Raw genomic sequence first — 22069 nt, forward strand, 5'->3', positions numbered from 1 at the left:
TAACAATTTGATACATTTCTGGTTGATGTAAAGGCAAGGAAGAATAAGAAAGAGTGTGAATATCACATCAACGTAGTTTACCTAAGATCATGTCTCAGGACAATTTCAAATTTTAATTATAAACTTGCTGAGCATGATGACACACAATAATTCATCATCCAGAGATGAATTGATGTCATGCCATTGTGGTGATAGTTCAGTTAGATAGTAGCAATTATACTCTGTCAATTTGGTGCTGTATAGCGTTCGTTGTTACACGGCTCATTTGTATTCTTCAAGTTCCTGGCATGGGGAAATGCACTCCTTTGTACCCATATCTCTAATTACTGAATCCATATTAATTTCGGCCTCCTAGATCCACGACCTGAGAGGTTATGAACGAACACGCAAACACCATTAAGTCTTTCACTTATCATAAAATCTTTAATAATCTTAATGGTGTTTGAATTTGGTACCTCAACCTATCACACGCTAATCGTTGTAGCGTGAACTGGACGGGCGAGGACCTCCCGCGCACCGCGCACGCGCAGTCGCAACCACAGCTGCGCGCAGCTGTCCGCGCTCCGCTGCCCCCGCCGCGCCGCGCGCCTCCCGCCTCCGGTCCGGCCGGCGCGTCCGGTCCGGCCGGCGCGCCCGGTCCGGCCGGCGCCGCCATGCAGCGCTCGCGCAGCACTGACGTGGTGGCTGGCCCCGCGCGCGCCGCCGAGGAGGAGTCGACCGACTCGTCGCTCGTGGACGACGAGGGCGTGCCGAAGCCGCGCCGGCGCCGGATACACCTGCCGTTCGGCAAGAAGGCGAAGACCCCCGCGTGACCCCCGCGTGACCCCCACGTGACCCCCACGAGTCGTCCCGGTGTCGCTTCGCACGTTTGCCGTTCGCCGTTAGTTGAATTGCACGTATTTAATTCTTATTTTCGTGTCGTGTAATGTTTTTACTCCTTCGAATTATTCCATGTTCTTTTTTTTTTCAAAATTGGTTCGTACGTCCTCCTGTAAATCTTCCGTATCGCCGCTTCGTAATCGAGTAGTTTGCCGATGTGTGATATTTCGAGCTATTTTATGTTAATTAATTTATGAACCGTAGTGTACGCTGTCGAATATAAATCGGTCGTGTCGATTTCGTCACCTTTAGTTTTTGGAATGTTTTATGGAGTTTAATTTATAATTTTATTTATAACTTGTATTAGATAATTTTACAATCAATTCGATATTTTTATTCTTGGTTTTATATAAATGCGATAAATTGTGCTTAATTTTTTTTAATATCATTTAATTTTTTTTCAAATATATCTCTTGTAAGAATAAGTACAAGAGTTGTACGAAAAAGCAATATTTTACTTATATTATACCATTACACTTAAATAGTAAAACTCCTATTATAGAATAAGTTAAAATTAAGGTTAGAACTTAATAACCTGAAAGGCTATACTTAGTGAAAATTTTACAAAATATTACTTAATAATATTGACTAAAAGTTAAATTTGTATTTTACAATGGTTCGTTGATTGGAAATTAAATTAAGATAAGAATTATACATTGGAATCTATTTGAACTGCTAAGTTCTCGAATACTTAAATATGTGAGCGTCCAATGTTAAGAATTGTTTACAAAAATCAGTATGATAAATTTTATATATACATATATGTACATGTCTCAAACAATATTGGTTGTGTTAATGCATAAAATTCATGTGTCGTAATATTTTTTTATTGATTATATAATATATTATTTTAAACATAAATATATCGCGTCATTCCCTGTTGTTTACGTAGTATGATAGCGATATAATTGCCCTATAGATGTAATATAGAATAATATTTAAGGCAATTCGGTGCTATATGAATATTTTCAGACTGAAAACCATAAATGGATCATGTTGGTTAATATTCGTTGTTTATGGTACAAGAAGTTGTATGCCGATTATACTTATTACTTTCTGATGATTTTTTGTATTTATATCGTCAGATGTGAACCGATAAGTATTCAGGAGTAGAGAATGGGTTGAGCGATGGCCTTAGAAAAATCATCACCCTGTAGAAAGAAAACAAAGCGACTTCATTTAATTTACAAAATACAGAATGGACCTCAGTGAACCACTTAGAACTAGCGCGCACTGGTAACTTTTGTCACGGTGACTGTTTCGTCATTCATGGACTCGACAAGAATGACGAAACAGTCACCGTGACAAAAGTTACCAGTGCGCGCTAGTGCTTAATGGGATCTTCCGTTAGGTAGTTAATTGAATATGCTTGTATCATTGTTAGTAGCATAATAATGTGTGATTTCAATTCACTCACAAAAGAACCTAAGTGTCCACCCAGAAGAGTTGCATAGGCTCTTCTGACACTGTTTTCTCATACCCAATAGATTTGTATTAACAGTGTATGATGCAATGCAATCGCTTTGTCTCTTTCACACCTTTCCAACAGAATTAATTTTGCAGTTGGACATTGATCGCCCAGTACATTCTCACTGTCCATGAGAGTTACAATCTCCATACGTCAACCGTTATCAATAGCATATGTTAATGTACTTAATAATCATTTATTGGTTAGCGCTGTAAATTGACATGATCTACATTAGTACAAATGCCGTCTCAGCTCGTTTTCTGTTCAAAATAGTCCAAAATTATTGTTAAATATTTTCATTGAAATTTTTAGTTATATAAATGTCACAAGTCTGCGAATATGTTGCAGTATTATGGACAATGTTGGTAACATTATACAGTGTCGGTTTTAGGCACAATACAAGCGATTGCAATAGCAAATACTGGGCTGGTCCTGGTAGAATTCGGAGAAACAATTATTTTATTAAAACCGCTGAGGTGATATACTATATTTTTAATACCTAAGCGCATTATATTCTCTAAAGCCGGCACTGTGCATATACTTCCTTAACGGATACGTAAAAGAAGAATGTCAATTTGTATTGTGTTGGTGCTTTTACGGCCAATAAGGATGATCGTGTAAACCAGAGGTCTTCAAACTACGGCCCATGAAAATTGTGACGGTATAATCAAATCTTGTTCCATCAAATTACATATGTAAAGTTGTCAGATCGTCCGACTCCGGAAGGCTTGGAGACCAATGGTATTAACGAACCTCAGATCTGACAGTTGTGTAACAAAAAGACAAATCGTGATATAAACGTTGTTACTTATAAAAATAAAAAATATCCTAAAAAAACTTGTATATTATTGTAAATTAGTCTCTCGATCACACTTCAATTACTTTTCATTTCAATCTCCAGCTTCAGAAGAGTCATCTAAATTTACATTTATTTTAAACATTTTGATGGACATTTTATTTACAAAGTTAATCTCTTTGATTCCCGCATTCCATACTTATTTTCTTATTCATATTTTAGTTTAAAATAAAGTCTAGCTTATTTGAAAATTACTCCTGACAAACAAAGTAAATATTTCAAAGTTTTACAAAATGCTTAATAGATTTTGATCTCATTTACCGTATGTTATATATTTTGTACTGTTTTGATGTTACCTACGTTAGCGGAAGGTTGCGTTACGGGCTCAGTTGAATATAATCTCGTTAACCTGTGATAATAACATGAAACATAGGTGCTATAATTTAAAACTAATGTTCACATTTGAATAAGTAAAATTTGTAAGTACTCTTTGACCGCAGCAGGGCGCAAATCGAAAGTTTACAGAGACTTAGCACATTTTAAAGAAATCGATCTATTTCTTGTAGTTAATTAAGAAATCAGTCAAAAAAAATGTAATGTCTGAATACTCTGATTCTGGTAACCCTATATCAATGAGGCCATTAAATCTTCAGACGTCAATTCAAAGCGGGAAATTCGACCTTCTGTCAGTTCCTTTTACAGTGTTACCTGTTATAAGTCATGGACGATCTGTCAATAAATAGGTTTATAGCCAGATTTTAAAATGGTATGGCTTAATTACGCTGAATTCATACAAGGCGAATCAACTAAAACCTTTTATGGACAACATCAGCAACTGACTCGGATTATATAAACCTCTAAACTTAAAGACTTCGTCTCAATCTCTTTCCGTACTTTGGATATCTCTTTGATTGACTAGATCAACACCTTTGTTTACAAAATATATAAATGCAATAATAAAAAAATGTATTGATTTTTTATGTGAAACTGCATGAATTTTAAAATATAGAATCATTACAAGTCTTATTATTTTAAAACAAATAGGATATTCTGACGAAATCTTTAAAACTAATAATCTAAGAAGTTGATAAAAAGCATATGTCAATTTAACGGTTTTTTTAAATATTAAAGGTGTGTATCCATACATACATTTCAAATATTAAATAAGATGAGTGTGTATTTTTGATACCGTACCTAAGTTAATTCATTTATTTTAATTGGGAGTGGGTCTCCCGAAACTTAGCGTTTATTCAGATTTTTAGGATTTTCGAAACCAATAACAGTACTCGTTTTCATGTAATTTGATTGTAAACTGCATATCACACACTTCAGTTAAAATTTGAGGTTGTGGATAACAATTTAATTTAATTCTTAAGTTTTTTCTTATGCAACTGTAGTACCGCTTAGTTTTTTTATGTGCAGCTATCGTCCTATAATCATTAGGACCAAAATATAGAAGACGAGGCAGTTAATTACTATCACTGTTTTATTATTAGTAAAGAAGTATACTTAGATTGAGTCAGGACTTTTTTGCACCATTTATGAAAACATGTTTCCATCAGATCCCAAGTTGAGTGACACCTAGCAGGTTTTTTGATTTTGATTTCTAGAAACTTAGAAGCGTGTAGTAACTTCATATAGATTCATAATATGGACACAATAAGTAACAACAGAATATATAGTCATACCTTCAAAAAATGAAGTAGGGCACTTTTGAACTCGAAAAGGTTAGTAATGTAATAAATAATCTGTTTAATAAAAGACAAAATTTAAAACTAAATTTATTTTAAAAATGTTGTGTACAAATATCCTAGTAGCTGGTGTATGCGATAACTCAACGCTTCTCAAAACTGTTTTTCAATCTGAGTTTTTTTTTGCACCTTACTGTGCTTTTTTTTATGCAACTTTGCAATATTTCGACATAAAAATGATTATATTAAAACTAGTATACAGTCTTAAAGACAGTTAAACGTTATGACAGCTGTTTACATAATTTACAGCAAATTCAATTACATCACAATTGTTTCGCTAACATTATTTAGAACCAAAATTGGTGATTTAAATAATATGATTATTCATTTGGATTAAATACTGTCAGTGATTCGATATTATTAGCGATTTCACCATGATCGCATTTTTAAATAACATATTAAACAGGCGGATAGAGTTAATAAGTGAATAACGTTATATTTCATTAAAGAGAAGGAATGTTAATTTCTTCTTTTTATTATATTGAGCGCAAAAATCTTGCAAATTTGTTGATCGCGTAAAGTACGCTCCTCATGTCGAATATCGGCGTAAAACCTTGTAAAAATTTTGCAGAAATTATACTTTTAACCGATTTAGTTCAAAAGGTGGGAGAATTTAACACAAATGTAAACAGACTGGCCTTTGAAACAGCGCAAAATAATTAGGTGCATTTTAACTAAGGTTGATTCACATCCACAGACTTCGGACGCAGCTATAGACATTTTCCCATATAAATTAACGTATTCACATCTAGCGAAGGTATCGTAGCACAATACCTACAAGCCAACCGGCCACCTACAGAAATTCTGGGTAAATATTTTGCCTGTGTCGGTACTTGTAAACACATATCTGCGGCCGATACCTTGTCATTAGTCTCGTACATAAAAAAATATAAATGATGAAAAATCTATCGAATCAATTAGATATTAGTTTCTTCGAGTAGACGTCTGTAGTAGACATGAATACGAATGTAATGCCGAGTGCGACGCCCGTAGGTACGAATCGACCCAGTCGCAGTCCCGTCAGTATTTTGCAATAGCACCAAGACGCGGGTTGCGAGGGCGGCGGCTACTGCTGCTTGCACTCGGCGGGCGAGTCGTGCTGCGCGCTGGCGGCGTGCTTCTTGGCGCGCCTCCGCGGCGCTGGCTCCTCATCCTCGCTCTCTTCCGTCGAACATTCCTCGTCCTCCTGATCATAGAGTTCAAAATCAATTCCGAGCAAACACTCGTCCGCTAATTCACCTAATTACGACAATTCTGCAACCATCTGCTCGCCGTCGTTTACCGAAAAATTAAATCGCATGCAAGAAAGGAATAAAATAAAACACATGGATAAAAAGCTTACAATTTTAATGTCATCGGTACGACATCATGCCAAAAACATAAAAGCCATAACCATATTATGTAAAAAACTAGCTCGAGCTGCTATGACGTATTATTATGCTCACTTCGATAGAAAAGTTACATAAATAAAAAATATACATCTATATTCCGACCTAACTATTGTTTAGTCATTAATACATCTCCAAGAGAAAGATCACAGTTTGCAATGTTCTAGTGATGATAAAAATGCAGTTTGGCACTAGAGAGATTCAGATAGATGCTCCGAGCGACGGCCACTGCGGGGCCGATGGCCACGCATGGAATGACAAATTAAATTTCATTTAGTAGGAAACATTGAATAGCCTTAGAGAATATAATATCACATGAAATTTAAAAGTACACAAACGAATACGTAAAATTCGTAAACAAAAATACACACTATTACAATAATTAATGTATAATAATAAATAAAAAACGAGAATTGTATAACTATTCTAGAAATGCAATATAGGTTTTCGTAAACATGTAACCATTATCATGCATTACAATTAAGGCACCATTACTCTTCTCGCTTCAGATAGACAAAATATAGCGCTCTTGGAGCTCATTTACACAACAATTCGCGTCTAAAACATATTTATCTACTTCTAGGGATAAACCATGCATAAACGTAACAAAAATGCGAGAAGTATATCTTAATTAAAGTCTGCGCTCAAATACTAACAATTTTTAAACGAATATCCAAAAGAAATCGGAATCCATGCGGGAAATTACTTTAGAATTTAATTCACTTCAAAGTGACTGAATTTTGTCATTTAAATGGTCAGTTATAAAAATTCTAGAGCAGATTTCCCGACGCATTCCCTTTAGAGTATTAACTTATCGCCCTGCGAGATATAATTTAGATTATTTTTGGTACAAAAAGTTTTTGATATGGGACAGATATGATCGCGCCAAACGCAAAAGCCACACTCAATTGTGCATAAGAGTCGTCCAACGATCTAAGGTCAAACAACCGCTGCCGCAGTTCGTTCGAACCTAGCGCGCTTAGTGGCTTGTTGCTAGAACGCTAGTAAACGCTAATGGTGGGCGGATAGGGTGTTGCATCAATCCTCCGCGTCAGAAACCTCCTCGGTACCAGAGTCCTCGTCAGAGTACGAATCCTCCTGAAAACAAATATTCCGCTTTTGGTCGAGCCGCCAACAATCTAACCAGACGGAGATAGTGGTACTTGTGTATGTCAAGTGTACCACACTAAAACCTTCGGCCCAAATGTAGCTCAACCTAGTTCATTTTATACATGATTTGTACAATTCAAAACTTTCTCATGGTAATGCTTGATTGAAAGAATTTGTAGAGTAAACAATTTGTATAAATAACAGTCCATTAAGAGTCATTGTAAAAACCATTTCTATTCCATTATAAATTTACGAGATTGAGCTACTCTTGGTAAGATTTGTAAATTAAAATCAAACCAAAAATATAAAGATACTGTACCTTCGTCTGATTTTGATGTGAAGGCTGGTCTAATGTTATAAAAGGCACTAAAAACTCTACCATGCACATAAATAAAGCATGTGGCTACCAGATGGCTGTAGAATTTGTTTTATTTCATGCTTATGAAGATTAGCCGAAAATACTAGTTTATTTTACTTATACTTTTAATGTAAAGCAAGTTTAATACATTAAAAGAATCATAAGTGTAGAAGAATTAAGGCAGACAGTTATGAACAAACTTGCTATACCGATTTTTAAATAAAATTTATGTCTTTATTATTGTACACAGGATAAGAGAATTTACACTAGAGGTCCAAAGCTGTGTACTAATAATCATATCTTATTGAAGATGATGTCACAGCTGTTTTCATTGTAAGTAGGGTGTGAAGGGTTATCCTGTGCACAGTGGTATGTCATCGGAACCAACCTCCTCCTCGTAGTCGTCGTCGTCGTCCTCGTCGAGGCCCTCCCCCGTGTAGAGCAACACGGCGCGCGACACGACACGCTCGCGGATGTAGTGGCCCACTTCGAAGTCGGCCGTTAGCAACGCCTGCACGGAGACACAAGGAATTAACATCAAACATATTATGGGAAGGGCCCCGGTGCATAGAAAAGAATCGGGCCCTTACCCCCTTTTCCCCGTGCCTCTTTAACTAATAACAACCCTTTAAAATTATAGATACCAAATAAGAAATCTTGTGCGCATGGTCGTGTTTTTCTAGCTTCAGAAGCGTAAGGTTTTTTTAAGAGGGCCCCCTGAACTCCGGGCCCTGGTGCACTGCACCACCTGCCCTACGATAGCTACGCCACTGATTGAAACACAAACAACAATGAACGCGCGTTTGGTCAACATTAACACACATATAAATGAACTTAATGTCCAACTTTTAAGGCTACAGATTTTAAGGACTTTTTAGAACTAAGCATTGCTTACAATCAGAGGGAACTAAGCTATCACTTCCATGAAATATCTTTAAAACTTTTACAAATGTATAAAAAATAGTCAATGTAAATAGTTTTGACATACCTGTGTATCTGAAGCTAAGGTGGAATTGGGGTCATCGGGCATCAGAGGCGGGGAGAAGAAGTTGAAGAATGAGTCGGCTTGAACGGACTTGGTGACTGTGCGAACTGAGCCTCGGGACTTGTGTTTCTGTTTTTTCTTTATCGTCTTTACTGTTACGTTTTTGCCCTTCTTCCAGTTGATTTCACAGCCCTATATGAAGACAAGGATTAGTTAGTTACAAGCCTTTAACTTGTCTTTTTTTATTTCTTATATTTAATCAGAAAATATATTTATAGTAGAAAAGAAAATATTTTGTAATTACCTTGCATGAGTAAATTTCTGGACCTTCAAATTCCAAGGGACTCTCCTCATCTGGTTTACACTTCATGGAGTACTCCTTTGTGAGGACTGTGTTTGTGAAGTAATCATTGGGTGCAAAGTGGAACTCGAGGGTGAAACCAATAGGATCTTCATGCATTTGCACTGTACAAAGAAATATTTTATTAGATATTTACATTCTTAATTATAGTATAAATGTTCAGAAAATGGAATGTAAAATTAATGACATATTTGCTAAACATTGTAAATATATTCTTTTTTTAAAATACACTACATACCTTTAATATCCTGAAGACATTTAATAATTGGTTCATCATGATCTTGCATCATTTCACACAGCATAGAAACATTTTTAAATATGTTATACCAAAAGTCTGGGATTCCCTTTACATTGGGGTCCATGGGTGGCCTGCAAGAGATATGAACTAGTTACAAAGAGAATTAAATATAAGAATATTTTTTGTCTATTTAAAATATTGCCTCAGTTGGTGATGCATGTTAGAGAAATCAATCATGACTTTTCAGAAATTGGTGTAAGTGTGTCATCATATCAAATTATTTACATAGAGAAATATTAAATCATGAATGTAGGACAATGATTCAAACAATACTAACTCTGCTAATTTGTTTTCTTCTTTCTTCTCGTCACTATCAGCAATAGCAGCATTTTGAACACTACGAGCTAATTCCTCCTCTTCAGTTTCATCGCGCCACGGGTTTAGACACTCATCATCATTTGGCTCATAAGAACCATTTACTATTTGAGCTCGCTGGAAAAATTACATTAAAGTTATTTATTTGTAACAACATTTAGCACAATCTATGCAACTGACAACTTTGACTTGCTATTAATTTCCTCACCTTTTCAAACAGCGGTTTATACATTTTCTCGTATTTGCATTCAAGCGCATGAACCTCAGAGTAGAACTTGGCCTCGATGTCTACAAACTCTTTCTGAAGAGACCGGAGTGCGCGAATTCGCCGACGCACGTTGGGAGGTAATGAAGCCATCGCTTCAGCGTGGATGCGGTTGGTGATAGCAACTAGCATCTCGTTTCTTGTGATGCCACTGTTCAGGAAGTCAATAATTACTTGATTAAAAATGAAAAACTTTTAGGTTGATCATGTAAAAGTATAGAATAGAATAGAATGTTTAAGATTAATAATTTCATAAATTACAGTAAAATATCAACTGTTTGCTTAGATATAGCATAGTATTTGATATCACTGAAATTGGGCCTACCAGTGTTAACATGGATGTACATAACATGTATGCTAGAGGATTAGACTCAATCCTGTAATAACTAAATTTAAAAGTGTAAATTTAGCTAGTTAAAACATGGTTAATTTATCGCTTGACCCAGTTTCATGACGAGCGATGAATCCATCACAATTTAACGCATGTTTAATTTGGTCACAAGATTAAATTTTACGATGATGTTCCAAAATGCGACTCGAGACTTTGGAATAACGTATATACAGAAAACCGGTTTTAATATCACTTTAACAAAGGCGATCGATAGTAACTATCCAGAAACGTTCGAGTTAAAAATAACTCGCGTAATGTCCGCGCATAACGCAAAAACTTTTCATTAAATACTTGTTTCATCTTTCTTAATATTCTGTCTCAGTGATGTAATAAACTATAAGATATATTACGAACGTGACAATCGGAAGTCATCTTATAATAGCTAAAGAAGACATTTGCCGTTAGCATACTAAGGTCCACCGTTAGGCGTATCCTGTATCGTCAATACAATACTCAAATGTCTGCTGTCTACCACTATGGTTAAAATACATACATAACATACAATTTTTTATATACACTTGTGAATTATGTACAGTGCATATAGCTAGGTAGTCTTCCCGGAATGGTTAACCGGCCAGAAAGAACATTGTCTCATTGCTATATGAACTTTAAAAATAAAAAATCTATCAATATTATAGTAAAATATTTTACTGAACTTTCTATAAACCGGTCTGATTAGCGTTTTTATGCTCCAATAGTTATGTATCTCACTGAAGATATTACTAGTCAATGTTTTCAAAGTCAATGTCACATCTGCCACTTACATTCATTTGTAATCATATCGTAAACATTTTCTGATGTAATTTTTTTTAATGAATTAATTTATTAATCAGTGGTAACACATTTAAACTGCATAATTATGAACATTTAACACGATAAACCATTACAATATGTTATTAATTATTAATTTTCCCTGTATGCTAGATGGGAAAAGGGTCATGGTCATCTATAGAGTTTCACAGTAACACTAGCTCAGGGTATTGATAGTTAGAATATATACTCAACAGTATTATTTTGGTTTCATCTGCCCAGACTAACGTACATAAATGCCTCTCAACTAATCAACTCATCTAAATTTCCTGTTTGAAGATTGCCATCTGCCAATGATTGCCCTTGAATTTCCCATCTGTTCCCTACATTTTTCAACGAATCACGATATTTTTATTTAGTTTACTCAATATACATATAATGTTGTTATCAGAATTTACGTAATCTTATGGGATTTTTTTTTATTTTACGTTATACTTCGATATCGGACTATTGTATTAAAAGTAAATTCGAAGCATTCCCAACTCTACAAACGATTCCAAAGGCATTCAGACACGCGTGTCGTGAGCCGTCTGTTGCCGACCAAGTAGAGCATGAAATGACTCATTGGTTCAATGACCCGTAATCTCAATCGATCATTACTATTTTTTACACCCAATTCAAACGTCGAGACGTTTTTGCGCACCTATACTTAGATAATTTCAAATCGTCAATTCCAGATAAAAAATATGTTTAATTATACTTCTAGATATTCAAAGATTTGCCAATTTAAATGGTATTAAAGGACTTAATATCTTGCGTTAATGTGTTAATTCTTTTTTTAAATATAAACTATTTCAAAAATTATTATGTAATGAGCATTTTTTGGAACTTAATAATGTACTTGATTTTGGTCCTAGCAATGAGTATCTTGGTATAATTATAAGGACGGTAAACAAATATATCACATCACTATTTAAAGAAAATTAAATTAAAAGTATTGAACATCAAAAAAGTTTTAAATACAAATTAGACTTTTCGTACATATTATTCTACAAAAAAAAAATTCTATTTCACACGTGGTAATTGGTTAAATAAAATCGCGCCTATCAGTACGATAAGCAGTATTTATTGGAATCGTAACACATTTTTAGTAATAATTTCTGTCCTAATTGAATGAAAATGTATATCTTATACTTGCGATTTTTGACAACCGCGTGACATAAAGCCCTATCGAATATTAAAACTGGCATAGTTAAAAACTACAACTTAACTAGTTTTTTAAACATTATTTTAGTACTAAAGAAGCTAAAGTTGTCATGAGTGTAAATTAATAAACTTTATATTTAAATGTAGCTATTTATTTCTTCGTATTGTTCAGATTTCCATGGTATCTCAAATACAAAGTATGTAGTAGGCTCAGACTCAAGTAAGCTTCGTTTCGAAGATAGGAAGGAGATTTTATATAATTGGATGAATCACCATGACTCACAATTGAGGTATTCAGAACAATCTTATATGGTTAAAATCCCCTAGCCCGCTTCTAGGTTAATCAACGTAATATTTAATGTAATTGAATTAACCTCGAGAATAAAAATAAAAACACAATCGATAAGTACCATATATATCGTAGCATACTAGTAAAAAATAATTATTAAATCTTAAATGAATTTATGCTATAAATAAAACTATTTAGGTAGTTAGGAAGTGTAGAAAACAAGAAATTCACAATTCAACACAAAACACGTGTTTTATATCTTACGTTGATTCAGTGATATCTATTTATACTCTAGTTAAAGTGTTGGTTGAACAAGTGGTGCTTACCTTTTCAGCAGGTGTGCTGCTAATTCACCACCAGCAATTTCCTCCTCATCTCCTGTCTCCACTTCGGAAGTAGCATCACCGGCACGTTCCACGGAACCCATGTTTTATCTAAAAAAATAAAAAAAAGAAGTCAATTTGTTTGATCAATCATCTTCGCGCCACGTTGTCTTCGATCAGGATTCACGTTATTACAAATTTATTTCATGAAAATGCATTAGATAAATAATTTCAAGCCTTTTAATGACATAAATTTTCACTTCATTAGCGTACTTCAAGATTTTTTTTATAAAACATAATGCGCAGTTCTCTTCCAATTCCTTTCGGTTGCCGACCACATGGTCGGATAATCGTTTTATGAATATCTAGATTTTTAATCTTCGAAATACTATAGAAAATGTTGCTACTACAGTATAGTAGCATAATTATAATGTAACAATAGGCACTATCACTTATTAAAAGAAAATTTTACATTTTTACAACTTACCTCCTAGCCGACAAGACTTGTGAGAAAAGAAAGATGGCGGCGCTACACTCAGTCAAGGAATGATGAGCGACCGGCGAATGAAAATGAAGAGCGTTAACGCATTATGGTATTACATTAGTTACGTTTCCGGAAGTAGGTTGCCATTCTAAAAAACATTGGTCATGTGCAAAGGCTTCGTTTTATAAGACAACAATTATTTGGATTATAATAATTTATTATAAAGTATGGTAATGTTTCTTATGTTAATTTGTTTGTTCTAAACACAATTGATATAAGATTTAAATACTTTAAACAGATTAAAATTCCTAGTTGAGTTTGGTTTAAGTATAATTTAAAAAAAAGATCAATTCCATTTACACATTTTTCTCACCCTCTTGAATGACAATTGGAATAAAAAAAATATACGGTAGATATATAAAATATACAGTCGCCTGATTGGAAAACACCAGTTATAAAGAGAGACGATTTTTTTATCATTTCTATTAATTATCACAGATTAGATTTAGAAACACCAAAAACCAAAAGTTTAGTTTAATTAATTATATATATTTTTTATATTTCTTATTTGCTACTATTAGTTACAATGGTCAATAACCACAGTGGGAAAGCTTTACTAATTTAAAGCGATTTACCTGGCGGCAAAAATTTAAAGTAAATATTGTGCAAACTTTGTACTTGTGGGTAAGTACTACCCACTAGTCATAATATATTCTAGCATTAAGTAGCGATCCTTAGCATTGTTGTATTCCAGTTTGAAGAGTAAGTGAGCCGGTGTAGTTATTGGTATAAGAGATATATCTTTGTGATGGAAGAAATTTTAAAAAAATACTTACGCACTTTCACTACCATAAAGTAGTCAATTCGCGAGTTTACGTGCCTATGATATAAAAAGGGTGTTTAACGATAATTTATACTTGTTATTGCCGCTATACGATTTATATTTTTATAATTTCGATATCGTACATAAATTAATTAATCATGATTTAAATTAAAACTAAAAAAATATGCTACATACTTTTTATAATCTGTCTCGTATATATTTTTATTATCTGTTAACTCGAGATATTTCGATTGTCAAAACATTTTAACGCTGCTGATGCTGTTTAGTTTTAAGTTTCACTTATTGTTATTGTCGAAGTAAGATAGAAATGTGTTTTTATTAGGTATGTAACGCACTATAATTTAAAATGCCACCAACTGTTCAAACTAATGAGGCCGAGCGCGAGAAGCGTCCTCAAAGGACGGGCGAAAGGAGGTTAGTTGTTTTTTTATGGAATAAAATTATTTTTGGTTGTTTTCATGTTTATTGATTGTATAATACATTTTAGGTCGGAACTTGTAACGCGTGTTAAATATTGCAATACCCTCCCGGACATACCATTCGATCTGAAGTTCATAACATATCCTTTTCCATCGACGAGATTCATTCAGTATAATCCGACGTCCCTAGAGAAGAATTACAGATATGAAGTATTAACGGAACATGATCTCGGTGTCCACATTGATTTGATAAATAGAGATATATACCAAGGAGATGGCAATGCACAGTTAGATCCAGCAGATGAGAAACTCCTTGAAGATGACGTGCTTACGCCCCAAGATTCAAAGCGCTCTCGTCATCACGCTAAAAGTGTGTCATGGTTGCGTCGATCTGAGTATATTTCTACTGAACAGACTAGGTTTCAACCACAATCTATGGAAAAGGTACCTACCAGCTATTATCTTTTACTACTAGTAAAGTAAAGTAAAGTACAGCCTGTAAATTTCCCACTGCTGAGATAAGGCCTCCTCTTCCACTAAGGAGAGGGCTTGGAACATATTCCACCACGCTATTCCAATGCGGATTGGTGGAATGCACATGTAGCAGTATTTCGATGAAATTAGACATATACAGGTTTCCTCACGTTTTCCTTCACCGCCGAGCACAAGAAAAATTATAACACAAATTAAGCACATATATAAAGTGGTGCTTGCCTGGGTTTGAACCCGCAATCATCGGTTAAGATGCACGCGTTCTAACCACTGGGCCATCTCAGCTTTCCTTCTACTACTACCATACACTTAATTTTATATTGCGAAAACAAGATATAATAATCTTATGTTTGTAATTTATAGGTTGAAGCCAAAGTGGGTTACAATGTCAAGAAAATATTTAGTGAAGAGACATTATATATGGACAGAGATAGTCAGATTAAAGCTATCGAAAAGACCTTTGAAGATAATAAGAAGCCAATTGAAAAGCATTACAGTAAACCTGGTGTGACACCGGTGGAGGTTATGTCTGTGTTCCCCGACTTTGATATGTGGAAGTACCCTTGCGCCCAGGTCATATTCGATTCAGATCCTGCACCATCGGATAAGAATATTGCGGGACAAATTGAAGCAATGTCTCAAGCTATGATTAGGTAAGAAATAAAACAGGAAATAGGGGTTTATAAGTTTGAGATGTCTTGTCCGTCAATGGCCACTACAGCAATGGCACTGTCAATTTAATTATAATAATATATCTTTTAACAATACAGAAAATACTTCTTTGTATTATTATTATCTTATTAATTTTATTTGACGAATTTGATCATCAGATCTGAAGCCAGATTCTGTTATTCTGCCCTTAAAAGAGATTTACTGAATTTTTTATTATTTACTTTTGTATAATTCCTGTATATTAAAATATACTTAAATTATCTTCAGGGGTGTGATGGACGAAAGTGGAGAACAGTTTGTTGCATACTGTCTACCCACAGAAGATACAATTCAGAAGCGAAGACGTGACATTGCTGAGAATATACCTTACTTGGATGGTGACACCTATGAATACAAAATGGCTAGGGAATACAACTGGAATGTCAAAAGTAAAGCCTCGAAAGGCTATGAGGAGAACTACTTTTTGGTAAGAATTAATATTTTTGTTTTATGTATTACTTTTATGTTTAAATGGAAAATATGCATGATTTTTATTACGCTATTTATATGGATGCTTATAAGTGCAATAAATTTCTGAATTTGAATTCCTTTAGGAATCTCAACATGTTTAATTAGATACATTAGATTGTGATATATATTATCTGTATATGAGCATTATGATAAAAAACTAGCTTTTCATAAAAAATTTGATAATATTTTATCAATTTTTTTATGACAAGCTAGCTATATTATAATTAATAGAAAAATAAATATTAAAATTAAATTATAAGCATTTTTTATAAGAAGTATGATATATTTAGCATACAAAAGTTTAATAGATTAAAAAAAAAACAAGACTAAAATACTTACATTTTTTTATTAACAAACCAAAAATAGTTCTAATTTCGAATTTGTTTCAACATAAATAGATCCAAATCTTACATATTTTGTAAATTTAACTGAATTAGTAGTTTATTGAAGCAACAAAGTCCAAGACAAAACACTATGACGTAAAATTTATGCTTATTTTGTCCAGTTACGGGTGCTTTTGTTTTTTTTTCTTTATTTTTCTTCTAGCTAGTTGTATGAATAAAGAAATCTCCTAAATATATATATATTTACTTTTTAGGTTGTACGCAACCATTGTATTTATTACAATGAACTGGAGACACGAGTGCGGCTGTCGAAACGACGAGCCCGCGCTGGTGCGGCTGCCCAGGCTTTGACTAGACTCGTTGTTACCCATAGACCTCTCAGTGCTCCCGAACACCGTATGCTACGTTTGAGAGAGAAACAGCTTGAACCCCCACAGGTGACAAAGCTTATATATTTTCACATTCCAATATAATTGTATTTATTATAATACCTAGGCCGACTGCCAAATGAGTCACCCATTTGTAAGGCACCACCATACTTAGACACTATCACTGCTAATGCGCCACAGATTTTGGAAACTAAGATGGTATGTCCCTTGTCTGTGAGTCTTGAATGATGAATTAATAGACTAGCTCACCCTTGGAACTTGATATTTTATTTTATTTTTATGTTTTAAATGTGTAGTAAATATGTATATTTACCATGTAATCATAGTATAAATAAAGTGTTGTTGGTAATTTAGTTGTTTATAAAAACATGAAAATCTCATTTTAATAGTCAAAATTTAAAGTGGTGAAACTAGTACTACTAGGGATAAGTAGATGACTTATATAACAATATTATTTACTGAAACCGTCTTTGAAATTCACTTTCTGGTTTAAGTAATATATATTAAAATTGGTTTCCTATGAAGAACACAAGAACAATATTTCCTCATCAGAAATATTTTTTTTATGCATCATTGTTAATATTTATGTCATTTATGATTAATTAAATTATGGGTCTTTCATGACAATTTTTTTTATATTTTATTGATACTCTATTAGGTGTCTATTGTAAAGTGCTTAAAAGCATTGACCCATACCAATAGGTATATTATTTAAAGCAAAAATGTGTTTTCAAATCCAGTCCAGGATATACAATACTAGCATAACTAAATATTGTTGTTAATTGACTTTTAGGAAGAAGACGAAGAAGAGGAAGAGGATGATGATGATGAAGAAGAAGAGAAACAAGACCGAAATGAAAAAGAGAGGTCAGTATTTGGTCATTAAAATATTTTTGAATTTAAAAATTAGTTGAATATAAGTTCCAAATTATTTTATCAATAATATTGCTGTAAAATTCATATAAACTTTGTAAATACATTGCGATGATGAACTGATTAACATGAAATTTTGTATAGAGATAGTTTGAGTTTCGGAAAAAAATAGACATTTTTTTTATTCATCCCTTAAGAAGTAAATTTTGGGGTGATTTTTTAAAGTTTATATGGATTAAACTGCAGATTCAGTTGGTACCAACATAAAAAAGAATTATTGATTTTTGTATAAATAAGTTAAATCAGTTGAAATATATTGACAATCTTCTTTTTTTATAGTCACTTAATAATTTTTCACTGATTTTATGGTACACAGTCTGTTAAGGCATGTTTGAAAATTAAGTTAACTGTGTTAATTTTTTTTTGTTTTCTGGATTTGATTATTTATAAGAATGTAATGATTGCAGATCAAGATCCCGTTCGAAGTCAGTATCAAAATCACCTCAAGGGTCGGAGAAATCGAAGGGGTCGAATAGGTCGAGGTCGGTATCCAGAGGCCGGTCGAAGAGCAAGTCCAGGAGTCGCTCCCGATCGGGATCGGGTTCCAGGAAGTCGAGGTCCAGATCTGGGTCCGCGCAGTCAGCTTCTGGAAGGTAACATACCTCTTGATAGCCTTCCTAATATTCATTTTTGAGGAATTCCATATCTCTATATTAATTTAAATAATTAATATTTATTTTCAGGTATAATCTTTTCTATTTTAATTATAACTTTATAATAGCTTACCTTTTTAACAGTTACCTTATTAATATGTAATAGAGTAAATATTTAGTATATACACTTCAAACTTAAAATAGTCTCTCCTGGTTCCCACCAGACGCAAAGCTGCCCATAATGCAGGCTGCATTTCCACGCTGTTAAATAATTGTATTAACTAACATGACTGTATTTTTTTTAAATGTTGAAAAATAGTAACTACTGTGTTTCTTGCCGGTTCTTCTCGGTAGAATCTACATTCCGAACCGGTGGTAGCTTCACTTAATTGTTAAATGACGATTCAAAAGTGCTTGTAAAAGCCCACTTGAATAAAGGATATTTTGATTTTGATTTCTAATTACATTTTTTTTTTTAAGATCTGCATCAGGCCGGTCTCGTTCCGGTTCACGGGCGTCGTCGCGCGCCAGCTCGAAGAGCAAAGGTTCGCGCGCCAGCTCCACCAGTAGACGGGGCTCCAGAGCCAGTTCTAAGGCTAGCAATAAGGTAGTTAAAACTTTTTTTTTTTTTTTTTAATAACAAACATAACTATACAAACCGTGTAGGGCCAATATATGGCATCGTAATGTAAGCACAAAATTTTGTACTATTTTATTACAAATTACTTTGCACTTCTAACAATTTGTATGAATTTATACTGTCCTGCTCTGGTGTAGTTATCTATGTAACTCAATTATGAGCTATGTAAACCTATGTTAAATATATAGTAATAAAGTAAATTATTTCCAAAACTAATCAAGATATCAAAAAACATGTGTAGATTAATTTTTTTTTTTTTTCTTATTAAGATGCAATAAAAAGTGAAAATCGATCCGATGTCAGTTAACGGCATTATTGTTTTGTAATACCACGGCAGGATAGTAAGCAAACGATTTCATTACAGGGTTCGAAGGCGTCATCGAAGGCCAGTTCCCGTGCTTCGTCGCGGGCAAGCAGAAGATCTTCCCGCGCGTCTTCCAGGGCATCGTCGAAGGGTTCCGGTTCTAAGGCATCATCTAGGGCCAGTTCCAGAAAGAATTCCGCGTCCGGTAGCGGCTCCGAACGATCTAGAAGTCGTTCCGCCAGCGGTTCAAGACAAGTAAGATATGCCTTAAATGTTGACTAATATTTAGAATTACAAAAAACTGAACTATGTTAATCTATATGAAAGCTAGTTGTGTGGTTTGCTACTATATCGATTATTTTTCATGGAATTCGTCGTTTTATAGCGTCTCCATTTAAAGCTCAGTATTTTGCAAATTAATTTGGTTTCTTTATACAAAAGAAAAGTATACAATTTGGCAGAATTTTTCTATCTATTGTGGTAAAATTAAGACATTATTAAAAGATATAGGCTTTTTTTTCCATTAAATTACTTAATATTCATAACAACTTAGACCAAAATACCTTTATTTTTTATGTTTATATCAGCTTTTAAACTGGAAACAAAGTAATGTTTATCAAAACAATAATTGTTTCCAGGGTTCCCGCAGCGGATCTGCGTCCAGCGCGTCTTCGCGACACAGTGGCTCTGATTAAACTACCTGATAAATATAATATGTTTACTGACTTCAATAAAACTATTATTATAAACAACATTTTTTTCAATTAACCAAAATTCGTCATCAGATGAAATGTCCCCTTTTTATGACTGTTTATATGTCTCAAGATGTACATATGATTTGTTGTATCCAATACATTAAAAATATTTAATGTAATGCATTGTGCTTATTTGAACTGATTGAGCAAATTATTGCTGAGCAAAATACATATTATATAATGGCGTTCTCTCCATATCTGAATAGTGGTGAACGATACGTGGGAAAATGCAAAGGACTATAATTGTAGATCGTAAAAGAAGCAACAAAAAGGTATTCCACGAAAATTTACGTATCTCATCGGAGAACCGAATTAATCTGAAAAAATGAAATTTAACCAGTTTTTCAAGATGGCGGATATTCCATAAGGCTGTTTTGGTCGACAATTTAAAGTTTACCTTCTCTAAGCTCCACATAATATCTAAAATTTGTCTTTCTCGGTTCAGTTGTATTCCCAAATGTGTGTCGCTACAAGCATAAGGGACATCAAGAAAGAAAGAAGAAAGTAAGAAATCAAATCTTAGTTCTCAAAATTAGTGGCGTATTGGCGATATTAGGAGATATAGAGGATTTTGAAAATTACTTACCACGCAAATATCTACAGGCTGAGGTGACCACTTACCATTAGGTAGCCAACTTACCCGTGTGGGTGGTACCAAAAAAATTCGTTAATTGATGATATATTTTTACCAGCAGGCTTGACTACAGTCATTTAAACTAAAATGTAACCTGGTTTGTGCTGTCTTCTTGAAATGTCAAGAAGTTCCAATGAATTTGTGAATCTTATCTATCTATCTATCGTAAAGAGGTATATAATAAATAAACAACAACTGACAGTTTGTTCGTTTTATTTGCACATACAAAAAAAGTACATTACATTTTTATAAATGTTTGTTCAGGTAATTACATTATGCTCTATATGCGAAAAATAATAAATCACGAGGTTCTCAAGTTATTTTTTTTAAAATGTATAAATCCATATTCTTATTTTAAAAGTAAAACATTTATTTTTAATCATACTTGGATATTAAACATGTCTTTATTATTGACTGGTAGAAGATAGAATATTTTCGGTATTGAAATAAATACTTTCACATAATCACATACTATATAGGAAGCAGGAGTGATCTTAAAAACAAAGTAAATAGTAGCCCAGTCTGTTTGCTCATTCCGGGGCCCTAGGAAACAATGGTCATTATTAGACTCCCTTTTCGGGGGCCCTGGTGGTAAAGACGGTAACGACTGTATCCTTGTTTCTTTTATTTAATATTATACTATCAACAGTTCATGATGAATATATATTTATCTCTAACACAACTATTCCAATCTTCCAAACTATACTTCAATTTTACTTTCAATGGTCCATAATAAATGCCAGTTTATTACTTAAGGTTTTTTCTCACTATGAATTAAGTTAGAACATCAAATCGACCCATTGGCCAAAAAGCTTTAACAGATTATACTCATGTTAGACAAAGAAAACTCAAAACCATGTTATTGCTATATTCATTTAGGATATACATTGGAGTACAAAGATTTCATTAACAACATAGTTATAACAATCACACAACACACAATAAATGCAATAGGACGTTAGGAATAAACAATTTTGATACACAACCTCTCAATTTATACTAAAATTATATGAAAAATACCTTTAAATAAAGTTTCAAAGTGATTGGGTTTTTCTGTCCAATAGTAGTATTATACCATATTTGAAAAATTACTTCAAAATGTTGATTTTGTTACTAAAAAGTC

The 22069-nt window shown here is 33.6% G+C and overlaps 3 protein-coding genes and 1 non-coding gene across 5 annotated transcripts in view; 2 read left to right on the forward strand and 2 right to left on the reverse strand.

The window, feature by feature from the left end:
- The window catches only part of LOC124538069 (stromal interaction molecule homolog), a 53457-nt gene extending 51798 nt beyond the window's left edge, over nucleotides 1–1659 (forward strand). The window contains exon 14 of the mRNA XM_047115073.1: nucleotides 485–1659. Within this exon, the coding sequence (XP_046971029.1) occupies nucleotides 485–812 (328 nt within the window). The 3' untranslated portion in view covers nucleotides 813–1659. The remainder of the gene's footprint in view (nucleotides 1–484) is intronic.
- Nucleotides 1660–4911: 3252 nt separating this feature from the next.
- On the reverse strand, nucleotides 4912–13571 carry LOC124537786 (nucleosome assembly protein 1-like 1-B). Of its 2 annotated transcripts, none has more exons than XM_047114687.1 (9): nucleotides 13421–13571; nucleotides 12937–13044; nucleotides 9918–10125; nucleotides 9672–9826; nucleotides 9335–9465; nucleotides 9040–9200; nucleotides 8739–8927; nucleotides 8139–8261; nucleotides 4912–6080 (listed from the first exon to the last, which is right to left on the reverse strand). In XM_047114687.1, exons 2-9 carry the CDS (start codon nucleotides 13035–13037, stop codon nucleotides 5961–5963), a joined length of 1188 nt encoding a protein of 395 aa, XP_046970643.1. In that variant the 5' UTR covers nucleotides 13038–13044; nucleotides 13421–13571; the 3' UTR covers nucleotides 4912–5960. The 2 variants fall into 2 exon arrangements, with proteins under 2 accessions (XP_046970643.1, XP_046970644.1); XM_047114688.1 differs by lacking the exon at nucleotides 4912–6080 and adding an exon at nucleotides 6225–7380 and having other exon boundaries at nucleotides 13421–13570.
- On the reverse strand, nucleotides 9529–9615 carry LOC124538118. The gene has a single exon (XR_006966965.1). It is a non-coding gene; the product is annotated as a small nucleolar RNA Me18S-Um1356 (small nucleolar RNA).
- A 906-nt stretch (nucleotides 13572–14477) lies between the features above and the next one.
- LOC124537939 (RNA polymerase II-associated factor 1 homolog) lies at nucleotides 14478–20309 on the forward strand. Its single transcript, XM_047114912.1, has 10 exons — nucleotides 14478–14675; nucleotides 14749–15124; nucleotides 15536–15825; nucleotides 16112–16310; nucleotides 16953–17135; nucleotides 17881–17954; nucleotides 18428–18613; nucleotides 19094–19220; nucleotides 19618–19812; nucleotides 20196–20309. Exons 1-10 carry the CDS (start codon nucleotides 14608–14610, stop codon nucleotides 20250–20252), a joined length of 1755 nt encoding a protein of 584 aa, XP_046970868.1. The 5' UTR covers nucleotides 14478–14607; the 3' UTR covers nucleotides 20253–20309.
- Nucleotides 20310–22069: the final 1760 nt, after the last annotated feature.

Source organism: Vanessa cardui, chromosome 19 (genome assembly GCF_905220365.1).
Source record: "Vanessa cardui chromosome 19, ilVanCard2.1, whole genome shotgun sequence".
NCBI lineage: Eukaryota > Metazoa > Arthropoda > Insecta > Lepidoptera > Nymphalidae > Vanessa > Vanessa cardui.